At 49.1% G+C, this 12,876-nt stretch overlaps 1 protein-coding gene across 6 annotated transcripts in view; it reads left to right on the forward strand.

Annotated features, from left to right (window-relative positions):
- The window catches only part of dnah9 (dynein, axonemal, heavy chain 9), a 114,986-nt gene that overhangs the window by 2,362 nt on the left and 99,748 nt on the right, over nucleotides 1-12,876 (forward strand). For 4 of the 6 annotated variants that reach the window (XR_011077853.1, XM_068583601.1, XM_068583603.1 and 1 more), the window contains exons 4-16: nucleotides 798-928; nucleotides 1,010-1,221; nucleotides 3,421-3,654; nucleotides 3,804-3,971; nucleotides 4,687-4,803; nucleotides 4,879-5,029; nucleotides 5,670-5,784; nucleotides 5,912-5,980; nucleotides 7,625-7,751; nucleotides 8,154-8,300; nucleotides 9,912-10,020; nucleotides 12,031-12,272; nucleotides 12,354-12,489. Coding sequence is in view for 5 of the 6 variants with exons in the window: in XM_068583601.1 (XP_068439702.1) it covers nucleotides 798-928; nucleotides 1,010-1,221; nucleotides 3,421-3,654; nucleotides 3,804-3,971; nucleotides 4,687-4,803; nucleotides 4,879-5,029; nucleotides 5,670-5,784; nucleotides 5,912-5,980; nucleotides 7,625-7,751; nucleotides 8,154-8,300; nucleotides 9,912-10,020; nucleotides 12,031-12,272; nucleotides 12,354-12,489 (1,958 nt within the window). In the remaining variant the exon portion in view is untranslated. Of the gene's footprint in view, nucleotides 1-797; nucleotides 929-1,009; nucleotides 1,222-3,420; nucleotides 3,655-3,803; nucleotides 3,972-4,686; nucleotides 4,804-4,878; nucleotides 5,030-5,669; nucleotides 5,785-5,911; nucleotides 5,981-7,624; nucleotides 7,752-8,153; nucleotides 8,301-9,911; nucleotides 10,021-12,030; nucleotides 12,273-12,353; nucleotides 12,490-12,876 lie in introns of those variants that run through there. The other 2 variants (XM_068583604.1, XM_068583605.1) reach the window with 2 other exon arrangements.

The raw sequence follows: 12,876 nt of genomic DNA on the forward strand, positions 1-12,876 counted from the left end.
CACCACTGTGACATGAGCAGTTATGGACCGCCTCCACTCCGCTTACACAAACTCTGCATAACATGTTGAATTTACTCACATTGAAAGACTGAATTAAAGTGCTGAGTGCTAAATAAATGACTCCCAGTTTCAACAGCTCTCAAAGTGGAGACATCAGAAGTGCATGTTCCCATCAACACAGTCGACGGGTCATTCTGTGGACTTTCTGTTCATTGCATCGGGCACAGGTTCTCCAGAGAGATGTCGAATTTAAATGCTCTTAAGGTGCCGCGAGCATCGCAAATTAATATTCATATATGTTCAGAACATAAAATAGAGCTGGAGGAGAGAGGCCGCAGTGTGTTGGAGGGAAAACGTTCATCTCCATAAGGAATGAATCCCACAACACAATAATACCTCAAATCATAAATATGCATAATTCCAGCGTATGTGTAGATATAATCTTTTTACTTGTTGAATTCATTATTTTTATTCACAGAAAGAGTGAAAAACCCTCTTCATGCATAAGGATCCTTCATCTACTTAAGTCCAATGATTCGGTCAACATATTTAGTCATTTTATTTAATAAATATATATGATTAACTGTATATGGGAAGTCATCCTTTACAGGAAGTGATACAACACTAAACTGTACGCTGTGTGTGACGTGTAGAAAAATACAAAATGTCTATTTGATCCTGACTGATCCAGTCCACGTGTCGGGTGTTAACAACAAAGGAAAACAACCCTCAGAGCGCCGCAACACACACGAGAGGCCTTCTACAAGTGTGACAGAAGTCGTTCTTTTCCCCTGAAGACATGCAGACCTGCAGTGCATCCACGGCCAGCTCAAGGCCTCCAAGGTGAGGAAGATGGCGACGCTGCTGGAGGCTGTGGAGAGCAGCTATTCCCCTGCGTTTACGAGCATGCAGCAGGATGTGCGAGCAGGTGATGACACCATCTACGCACCTGACCACAGTTTCACAAGTAGTGTTTTGGGGTTGCGTTGACCACGTCTTCCCTCCCCAGCCCTGGAGGAGGCGACGGACATCTGCACCTACCTGAAGCCCCTGCAGCGTCTGTTTGAGGACATGGAGAGCGCAGACTTTCCTGACTTGAGGCGTCACATCGGCCCTCTGATGCACACCGTGTGCTTGGTGTGGGCCAACTCCAGATACTACAACACCCCAGCCCGCCTCCTGGTTCTGCTGCAGGAGACCTCCAACCTCCTCATACAGCAGGTCCACTGCAGCCCGGTCCACTCCAACAGCTTGTTTCCATCTAGTTTTATGTTTTTTTATAAGAAATCGTTCATTCATTTCCATTCCATTCATCTGTATCGCCCCAAATTACAAACAACAAGTTTCCCTTGAGGGCTTTACAATCTGTACACATATCACATCCTCTGACCTTTGACCCGCACAAAGGTCAGAGGAAAAAACAAACAGGAAGAAGCCTTCAGGAGCAACAGAGGAGCATCCTCAACCAGGATGTCATGTGACCAGCAACAACACAGCTTTGCATTGAATGCATGTGAATGATTCATATAATGAGAGAAACAAATTACAACTAACAAAAATAACAGCAACAGTGGTTATAAAAGCAGTAAAGGTAATGTCAATTCTATTGTGGATACTACTACTACTAATGTTAGCAGTAGTGTCGGGCAGGACCTGGGTCTGGATGAACCCGGTCCTGAGATTCCTCTCCTCTACTCGTCTCCCTCATGTTTCTCTTCCCTTGTGTTTGGGTTTTGGAGGCAGATCCTTTTTTTGCTGCCAGGAATGTGAAGTGTACCAGAGCTGGTGTCCCAGGAGCACATTAACCCGCAGGTCCTCCTCCACGCCGCTCTCCCTCTCTCTGGGGTGTGAAGGCATCGTGTGGCGTTTAAGTACACACAGTGCACACAGCAGACTACACAAAGCAATATATGGAGAGCCAGGAGACAGTTCAGTCACTGCAGATCCCTCCAGTCACAACTCAGCATGTGTGTAAAACTCACTGAATATAACATCTTTTCACCGGACTAGTTTGAGACAGAACCATGTAAAGGGGTCCTAAGTATGCAATGCATAGTCTGTAGCTAACCCGCACCACACGCAGAGGCTCAGGTACACGGCGCCGGCAGGAAGAAGACATCAGCACAGGATCCACACAGCAGGGCCAGGTGGACAGGGTCCTGACATGGCAGTCACTGGCTGGTCCAGGTGTCTGGTGCAGGTGTCTGGTGCAGGTGTCTGGTCCAGGTGTCTGGTCCAGGTGTCTGGTGCAGGTGTCTGGTGCAGGTGTCTGGTGCAGGTGTCTGGTCCAGGTGTCTGGTGCAGGTGTCTGGTGCAGGTGTCTGGTCCAGGTGTCTGGTGCAGGTGTCTGGTGCAGGTGTCTGGTCCAGGTGTCTGGTGCAGGTGTCTGGTGCAGGTGTCTGGTCCAGGTGTCTGGTCCAGGTGTCTGGTGCAGGTGTCTGGTCCAGGTGTCTGGTCCAGGTGTCTGGTCCAGGTGTCTGGTCCAGGTGTCTGGTGCAGGTGTCTGGTCCAGGTGTCTGGTCCAGGTGTCTGGTCCAGGTGTCTGGTCCAGGTGTCTGGTGCAGGTGTCTGGTGCAGGTGTCTGGTGCAGGTGTCTGGTCCAGGTGTCTGGTGCAGGTGTCTGGTCCAGGTGTCTGGTGCAGGTGTCTGGTGCAGGTGTCTGCTGCAGGTGTCTGGTCCAGGTGTCTGGTGCAGGTGTCTGGTCCAGGTGTCTGGTGCAGGTGTCTGGTGCAGGTGTCTGGTGCAGGTGTCTGGTCCAGGTGTCTGGTGCAGGTGTCTGGTGCAGGTGTCTGCTGCAGGTGTCTGGTCCAGGTGTCTGGTGCAGGTGTCTGGTGCAGGTGTCTGGTGCAGGTGTCTGGTCCAGGTGTCTGGTGCAGGTGTCTGGTGCAGGTGTCTGGTGCAGGTGTCTGGTCCAGGTGTCTGGTCCAGGTGTCTGGTGCAGGTGTCTGGTGCAGGTGTCTGGTCCAGGTGTCTGGTCCAGGTGTCTGGTGCAGGTGTCTGGTGCAGGTGTCTGGTGCAGGTGTCTGGTCCAGGTGTCTGGTGCAGGTGTCTGGTCCAGGTGTCTGGTCCAGGTGTCTGGTGCAGGTGTCTGGTGCAGGTGTCTGGTGCAGGTGTCTGGTGCAGGTGTCTGGTCCAGGTGTCTGGTGCAGGTGTCTGGTCCAGGTGTCTGGTGCAGGTGTCTGGTGCAGGTGTCTGGTCCAGGTGTCTGGTCCAGGTGTCTGGTGCAGGTGTCTGGTCCAGGTGTCTGGTGCAGCTGTCTGGTGCAGGTGTCTGGTGCAGGGGTCTGGTCCAGGTGTCTGGTGCAGGTGTCTGGTCTAGCTGTCTGGTGCAGGACGGTTAGGCGCTCTTGAACGGGGACTATTAGAGACACATGTATCTGTTACTATAGCAACAACTAACCTCCCTGCTCCCCCACACCAGGCCCGGGTGTACGTGGTCCCAGACGAGGTCCTGAGGGGAGAGGTGGCAGAGAGTCTGCTGAAGGTGCAGACGAGCCTGGAGGTCCTGCAGCTCTTCAGGAGCACGTTTGAGGACCGCAGGGCCAATCTGAGCCAGTACCAGAGGAACGGGAGCTCTGTGAGGCCGTGGGACTTTTCCCCACTGCTGGCCTTCTCTGGACTGGACCGCTTCATGGACCGAGTCAGGACCATTAAGGTGAGCTAGCAGACAATATGCATTACTCACAAGGTGGCACATCACTGAGGTATGTCGAAGGGTTGTTGAACTCTCCCTTCGTGAAGGACCAGACCTTTCCTTACTGAGATGCTGCCGGTTAGCTCGATTAGCCTCCATTTCCCCGGTAGGACATCCTGTTGACGGCTGTGGACCTGCTGAAGCTCGAGAAATTGGAGATTGGAGGCGTCCGAGGCCGAGCCCTCGGCCTGCAGGTGCAGTCGCTCCACCAGGAGTTTGTGGACACTTACAAAGTGTTCACAGAGAAGCCCTACGACTGCCTGGACGTCAACAACACGGTACGAAGCATGAGGAGGCAGGAGGCAGGAGGCAGGAGGCAGGAGGCAGGAAGCAGGAAGCAGGAGGCAGGAAGCAGGAAGCAGGAAGCAGGAGGCAGGAGGCAGGAATCAGGAGGCAGGAGGCACAAGGCAGGAGACAGGAAGCAGGAGACAGGAAGCAGGAAGCAAAAGGCAGGAGACAGGAGGCAGAAGGCAGGAGGCAGGAGGCAGGAAGCAGGAGGCAGGAAGCAGGAGACAGGACGCAGGAGACAGGGAGCAGGAGGCAGGAAGCAGGGAGCAGGAAGCAGGAGGCAGGAGGCAGGAGGCAGGAGTGTGACAAGAGGCGTCTGCTGAAGTGAAATGAAGTTGCTTCAGCTCCATCAAGTTGCTTCAGCTCCATCAAGTTGCTTCAGCTCCATCAAGTTGCTTCAGCTAGATGAAGTTGCTTCAGCTCCATCAAGTTGCTTCAGCTCCATCAAGTTGCTTCAGCTAGATCAAGTTGCTTCAGCTCCATCAAGTTGCTTCAGCTCCATCAAGTTGCTTCAGCAAGTTGTTCCTGAGTTATAGCAAGAAAAGCAATCTAGTGAGCTTGTAAGACCTCGTCAGTGCTGCCTGCTGGACGGCTGGGAGTCAGTGAGATAAGGAATGTGCTGTCGCTCTGCTGCTGTCGCTCTGCTGCTGTCGCTCTGCTGCTGTCGCTCTGCTGCTGTCGCTCGAGCTGCTGTCTGCTCCGCAGGAGTATGAAGAAGATGTGAGGGAGTTCAAACTGAAGGTGGATGACACAGACCGGCGGCTCGGAGCCATCTTCTGTCAGGCCTTTGAGGACGCCTCTGGACTGGAGCACGCCTTCAAGGTCCGGCAGCTTCATGTCTCTCTGCCTCTCGCTCACATTCACACACGTATTGAAAGCTTTGTCTGACGTCTGCAGGTTCTGGACATGTTTGGTGGCTTGCTGGAGCGACCCTTAGTGGCCACAGACGCTCTGGAGAGATACCCTCTCCTGGTCTCCATGTTTGAGAAGGAGCTGGACTGCTGTAAAGGCCTCTACAACACACACATCCACACGGCAGAGGAGCTGGGTGAGAGTCACACACGCCCTCACAGAGGCTGAGAGAGAGGTCGGAGGTCAAACCCTTCAGGCTGAATACGCCCTGAGGCTGAGATGAAGAGAGGGATGCTCAGAGACAGGGCGGCTGTTCCATGTGATGAACACAACGCCCTGCACATAGTTCTGCTTGTGTTTGTTCAGGTTTTGAGGTGTCAGTCTCTCCTCAATACTATGAAGGAGTTGTCTCTAAACTCCACCGTCAACACATTCAGCAGCAGAGTTGATGTTGCGTTTGAATCTGTATTTATTTTCTATTCCCCTGCTTTGTTTCGGGCTAAAAAGCTAAACTATGTGCATGAATTGATAGCACTGGAGGAGTTTGGGTCCAGTTTTGTTCCATGCCATGTATATCTCCCCACATTTCCTTTCACAACTGGGAACTCTAACAAATACACAGACTGTGAGACTGTTACGTCATCGCCAGCCAACAGGAGAAGGCACGCTGTAGAGATTAAACACACCCAGAGATGTCAGGACTGTGTGGGCGGGTGCTTGGACTTGACGGACAGTCATCTGTTATCAGTCTAATCTGTGTATTGTCTGATGCATATGCTCATGTCTCACTGGCTCTGTGGTTACTGCCAGTAACTAGTGATGGTTGACCTCCTCAGGTTGGACCCCAGTGAGTAAGAACATGCCAGCAGTAGCTGGCGGGTTGAGATGGGCCCAGCAGCTACAGCAGCGCATCCAGATGCCCTTCTCCAAATTCAGACTCCTGTCCCAGCCGTGAGTCTCTTGCATTTGCAGCGGTTTCTGTGTTTTAAAGGTCTCATGAAACTCTGTCATGCAACAGACAGTGGAAAGCTGTTGCATACCAGCTTTGCATGCGCTGCGTACTTTGATCTCCCTGCAGGTTCCTGGAGTCTGCAGAGGGAGCCAGGGTCACCCAGAAGTACGAGGAGATGATGCACCTGCTGGACAGGTGTGTGTGGGTCTTACCTCTGTGTATTACTCTGTAGATGAAAGTGTGAATGAAGGAAACAAACAAAAAGGAAGATGAAACAGAAGAGACAGTGACAGAATAGGACGCCTCCTGTAAATATCATAAAAGCCAAGATGAATCAGATATTATCGGTCTGACTCGCTCTCCCCTGTTCCTCTACAGCAGCGCTGTCTTATACCAACTGCTGTGATGCAGTTAGTTGAGTGTGTAACGTTCATGAAGCGGCCCCTGTGGACGAGCATGTGGACATGATTTATGTTCTCATCGCTGTGCCGCTGCTCTGCAGATTATTTCACAGGACTCCTGTAATCCCATCTGCTCTGTGCTGCTCGCGGATGCCAAGTGAGAAATGTTCTTTTAGACCACATCCAACATCACGACCTGCGAGATGAAGCATCCCGCTGCTTTTATGCACTCAGTTACACGGAGAGACAGAGAGTCTTCTTTTCTATGCTCTCCAAGCAAAGAGGAGAGCGCCGCCAGCAGCTGCCTCCTCGTCCTCTGAGGACACTGAAGGTCACAGTTTGGCCCTGTGGGTCACGGCACAATCATCACGGCCAGAGAAACATGGTTACACACGTTTTGTTGGGATTCGCTTGAGAGAGACAATCTTTACTGTCATTTCTGTTTATTTTTTGTAGCAAAACATAATGCACACGCCATCGTCAGCATTTTGTACTTCTCATAATGTGAGTGTGTTGCTTGTGGGATTATTGGATGATTATTACTGTTACGGTTACAGTAATTGTTGAAATGGAGGAAGGTTAAAGGTCAGGGAATCAATCAAGCGTAAGTCCTCACAAAGATGTCAACACAAGTGTGTTATGAATGGGATGAGATGCACACACAGATGACCCTACACACACGCAGAGCAGCTGTTCTTCATGCTTTGGAGCTGACTGCCTCCTCTTCAGGTCCGTCAGCCCGAGTTATGAATGATGAACACCCGTCGTTCTTTGCCCTCAATTTACTCCCATCAGAAATTAGAGCCCTTGTTATGCTGTAATAATCATTGCCGCTGCCTCCGATGAATACCTCCATTATTATACATATTCCAGTCAGGAGCAGGACGGGCATGCTCACTCATTACCCCCACAGACAAAATGCAGTGTGATTTATGGCCATGACCAGGGCATTTGATTGCCTCTGCGTCTGCGGTGCCACTATCAGGAAATGAAGCTCGCAGCAGAAATCCAATAAAGGAGAACACAGTGCGCACTGAAGTTCTCATCATAATCGTGGCTATTTGCAGATTGATATAGCTGTACCGAGCCCTGACATGTTCTCTCTCAGATGAATCAGCGTTTATCCTCACATTACCCCCACGCCATCCAGCCCTCCACGCCTTATTGTCTGTGTGATATGGACGAGGCCATCACGCCTCTCACTCTGTTTTATTCTGTTTATGCCTTTTAGCTGCTTGTTTTGTCTCTTAAACTTATTTTAATTTCTGCAATTTTCACGCCTGTGGCCAAGAGAAAACAAAGTCGGGGCGTCTAATGGGAATATGAATGGATGTTATTGCACCCTGGTGGAAACGGTCCAGACTGTGCTCCTGTGATAAGTGATGGGATTTGGTGTGTTTGTGATCGCACATTGTGTTTCCTGTGCTCGTTATTCCAGATACTCCAGCAGCCTGTATGAGGCATGGACAGAGTCCGTGGGCCAGAGTTCTCAGCACAACCTCAGCCTCCCGTTAATCAGCAGGGACCCAGACACTCGGCTCATCTCGGTCAACTTCAACCCGCAGGTCTGAGGAATAGAAACTGATGCCGACGGGCTGATAGATGTGTCACTGTTGTCATCCTTTTGAATACTGTGGGCAGGATTTGAGTGATTTATGAGGTTGGTCACAAATCAAGATATCTCTTCCAGTAAGTGTCAGTCTGCCTGCAGCTGCACAAGAGGACACATCTTTGTATAGTTCATCTTTTGAAGGAATCGCATCAGGGCAGTCATGTTGGCTGCTCTTAAGTATTACCTATATCTACAACTTACATCTCGTTCTTCTGACTTTAAAACTGTAATAATGAATCAATAAAATAATACATATTTTTCAGTGTAAACTTGGAACAGAAAAGTAAAGTGGCTGATCAGAACATGTTGTGTACGTCTTCCAGTGCTTGTAATGCTCCTCCCTCCCTCCTCCTAGCTGGCGTCTGTGTTGAGGGAAGTAAAGTACTTGGAGGCCAGACAGACAGAGGCCATCCCTGAACCTGCAGTGCAGCTCTACACCACCAGGGGGCAGCTGTGGCAGTACGTGACCAACCTGGAGCTCACCGTGGGCCGCTACAACAAGGTGGGCCGTTTAATGGACTATTAGCTGTGGAGCAGTGGTGTCTGGACCAGAAGAGTTCAGGACTCTTCTGTTGATCTCTTTTCTAGTCTTCCGACCCCTCAAAGCTCTTTCACACTACATGCCATCATTCACCCTTTTACACATGGATGGGAGGCGCCACCATGCAGGTGCCACCTGTCCATCAGGATCATGCTGTGTCTCGTCCCTGTTGATGCATTCATGTGTTCATCACGTTAATGCTGCAGCTAGTAAAGGTGGCCCTCAGTATACTGCTGAGTAGTACTTTACAAACAACACATTACATATTTGTTTGAATTCATAGTCTGTATTAATATCCAAAGTAATCAAAGCTATGAGTCAAATGTAGTGGAGCAAAAAGAGTCAAAGTATGAACTATCTTAAGTACTGTACTTGATAAAATGTGGTGAATATGATTATCACCACAGTGAATAATTATATTCCTCAGACCATCAGTCTTTAGTGCCACCCATGTGCCAACCGTTCACTCTGATGCCAACAGCTGAGCATCTGCAGCACATGATGGCTCCTGCACTAAGCTTATACCCTTATACCCTTATACCCTTATACCCTCATGACCTTGTAACCTTTTACCCTTATAACCTTATGACCTTGTAACCTCATGACCTTATACCCTTATACCCTTATACCCTCATGACCTTGTAACCTTTTACCCTTATAACCTTAGAACCTTATACCCTCATGACCTTGTAACCTTTTACCCTTATACCCTTATACCCTTATAACCTTATACCCTCATGACCTTATACCCTCATGACCTTATACCCTCATGACCTTATACCCTTATAACCTTATACCCTCATGACCTTATAACCTTATACCCTTATACCCTCATAACCTCATGACCTTATAACCTTATACACTTCAATGGTAGAATGAGTGCATAACATTTGCTTCTCTTTGCCACAAACATATCATTCGTTTAAAAAAACAACTTTTTATTTTGTGTTTTCAACAAGCAAATGATGACAACAGTAGCGTGAGTCTCAGCAGTCTAAATGTGACATCAACCCACATGAACATCCACACTAACAGACGCACATACACAACCTTCCACACACAAACCCGTAAGCTCCTCCCACATGTACACACTTCCACATACACACTCCACCAGGAGGGCTCAACGAGGAGGGGGGGAAGACCGGACAGCCCAAAAAGTACAATACATTCCATGATACATGCAGTAGATGAAGTAAATAACCAAAGAAAATACGCATCATTCTGCCGTCGTCTTCATGTAACTGAGCATGGGCCAAATGGCAGCTTGGGTACTGCAGCATAAAACCAGAGCAATCACTGAAGTAATGAAGTGAGCCTGTGAAAGAGCAACCACACGCATCGCAGCTGAGCATTACATCCACAAAGGTAGCTTAAAGTTCAAGTCCAATCAAGCCGTGGCAACATGGAACGATGCAGAAACAATGACTTTAATGAGGACGACGCCCCGTCTCCATGCCCAGGGCTTAAAGGCCACGCAGAAGTTATTAAAATGATATTTCTGTAAACGCTTAATGGGAGCCGAACAACTCATCACATCTTTCTCTGTCTCCCTCTCCTGCTGTCTCACTGCAGGTGATTCACTCGGTGCTCGACGTGGAGCAACCTCTGGTTCGGGGCCAGCTCAGGGACATCAACGCTCAGCTCAAGAAGGCGGAGGAGAGCCTGACCTGGAACAGCCAAGGTCAGCACACGGCTCATTACTATTCATGATTAATAAGGACGATACAAGTGTACTCAATCCGCCTCAATAGCAAGCTCCAACGTTCATCTGTGCACACGAGAGCGCCACTGCGCTTCCTGTGCACCATGTTGAGCGCTATGTGGCGCTACGTGCATCGCTACGTAGCACAGCAGCACTACATGTGTTCTGCATGCCGCTGCGTGCTACTGTGACAGTTCAACATGCAAACACACGCCTTTTCAGAATTACATACAAGTATGCATCCTAATAGTTCAGTCATTGAATTCATATTTAAGATGAGACGATCAATATCCTAACCTAGCTTAGCATGAAGACTTCCTAACATGCTAAACAGATCGCCTGGCTCTGTCCAACCTAAAAACATACGGTTACCAGCTTCTCAAGCTGCAGAATAATCCAAAGAAGTGTCAGTGGCGGCCGTGGTCGTTGTCCTCACGCCTGCTGTGCTGAATAACAGCTGATCACACAGCAACCCACTGCAATGAGGTTGGATGAAGAGCGTTAAAGCGGCGTTCTCGGGCAGCATCAAGGCAGAGCAGCGAGACCAGACAGGAGCTTTCAATGAGAGGATAAGCTAATAGGGAAAATAATTATAATACATGTAGTGTAGTATTTGTGAAAATAAAGAATTAAGGGTAATCTACACCATGGGTCGTCTGTTGTTATCTGTGTTGACGTCTTGAATGCTAAGACACGCTTACAAGGCTCTGTTGCTGTGGGACACATCACTGTGCTGCACCTTCAAACAGCAAACATGAGAGCGTTCTGAATGTATGCTCTGGATGTATTGCTGTATGGAGTACATGATTTAAAAATAGCAGTCTACAGTGGCGAGATGCAAGATGAACAGAGGCTTTGCATTTGGAAACACATGAAACAGGAGTAAGAGAAGTGTTCAATCATTGATCAGCTTTGATTGACAGTCTGCTGACACTGCCGGGAGTTCCTTTGACTCCAGCATTCCCAAAAGCTGGAAGCAGAAATGAGAAGTCGGGCAAGCACCACTGCACGTGTCACGATGCCGTACGATATGATAGATATGGTAATATGGATTGCAGTACAGAAAACACAGCTGGCTGTGTTGGTTAGTCTAATACTTGCATCACATTGTATTGATTGATTAAAATGTCTGTGCATTGCACTTAGTCACTTAGAGAATGAAGAAGGTTCGTCCTGTATTCTTCTCTTCCTGGCCACTGGCCACTCTTAATGTAAATGACGGCGTCATGAATGCATATGAATTAAAGTGCATTCAGTAAAGCCACTGCCAGTACGGCTCTCGGCCTTGTTCTCCTCTGCAAAACACTGGTGCTCAGAGACGTGGTGTGACGTCATCGTGACATCCGGCTGGAGGCGTCTGCACGTTGCCTCAGGCCTCCTCTCTCGCTGCCGTGACAGCTTTTCTTCTGGGCGCGGCTCCATCCATCATGTGTCAGGAGTCAGGATCACAGAGCATCCCTCATTGTGTTACTTCAGGCTTAAGTTTGGCTTTTCAAACACAGTTTGGAGACGCTCGCTTGTGAGACGTCAGATCCTGTGACAGGCCAGGAGGTCACGGAGAGAGCTGTTGGTTATCATGGACATAACTACACCTAAACTATATGAACTAAGATGTGTTCTCTGTTAGAGATGGGTTCAAGCTTGCACACTTATGCAAAAGGGCACACTATATTTAGTGTGTCACTTACATAAGGTTACACAACGACTAGAACACAAGCAAACAAAACGTATGAACACTTAAAAGATTCCTCAGGTTTAGCTCTGGTAGAATAGGAAGTGGGTCAGCACAGACCCTCAGTCCTGTTATCTACTGTCATTGTTGTATTCACCAAACGTCAGGTCTTTCTGTCAAGGTCCTGTTTAAAACTGTCAATAAATAGCTTTATTATTCTTGTGTTAGTCACAGTGTCCCCTTCTATATTCCTTTGGTAAATATTCTGTATTACTGTGACCTCTGATCCAACACGTCCATCACGCGTCCCCCTCCAGGTGTTTGGCAGTATATTCAGGAGGTGCGAGACTCCATCTGTGACCTGGAGAGCCGACTGCAGAGGTCCAAAGACAACGTGGAGCAGCTCCAGGGCTGCATGAGGGCCTGGGCCCGCCCCATGTTCGACAGGAAGGACGGCAAAAAAGACGCCCTGCTCAGTCTGGAGGACAGAGCCGAGAGGCTGGACAGGTTTTACACTTTGATACGGTCCTCTGGAGAAAAGATCCACTTCCTGCTGAAGGTGAATATGAAAGGTCTCTCGTGGATTGGCTCTACAACAGGAGCAGGATGAGCAGGGTCTCAGCTCTCTGTCTGGTCTTAGAGCAACCTGCAGCTGCTCGGAGCGCAGCAGGCCTCTGAGGAGGGGAAGGCCTACGTGGAGTACCTCGACGACCTGGTCACAGACGGCTTCTTCAGCAGCATCCAGAGCTCCCTCAAGTTCTTCCTGGACAACACGGGTAGTGAACACGGTCCACACAACACCGTCTGTTGTTCCTGTCTGTTGTTACTGTCTGTTGCTACTGTCTGTTGTTACTGCCAGTTGTTACCATCTGTTGTTACTGTCTGTTGCTACTGTCTGTTGCTACTGTCTGCTGTTCCTGTCTGTTGTTACTGCCAGTTGTTACCATCTGTTGTTACTGTCTGTTGCTACTGTCTGTTGTTACTGCCAGTTGTTACCATCTGTTGTTACTGTCTGTTGCTACTGTCTGCTGTTACTGTCTGCTGTTCCTGTCTGTTGTTACTGCCAGTTGTTACCATCTGTTGTTACTGTATGTTGCTACTGTCTGTTGTTGCTGTCTGTGTTGTTGCTGTCTGTGTTGGTACCGTCTGTTGTTACTGTCTGT

Source organism: Clinocottus analis, unplaced genomic scaffold (assembly GCF_023055335.1).
Source record: "Clinocottus analis isolate CAN_PGR_092001 unplaced genomic scaffold, fCliAna1.0.p SCAF_19, whole genome shotgun sequence".
Taxonomy (NCBI): domain Eukaryota; kingdom Metazoa; phylum Chordata; class Actinopteri; order Perciformes; family Cottidae; genus Clinocottus; species Clinocottus analis.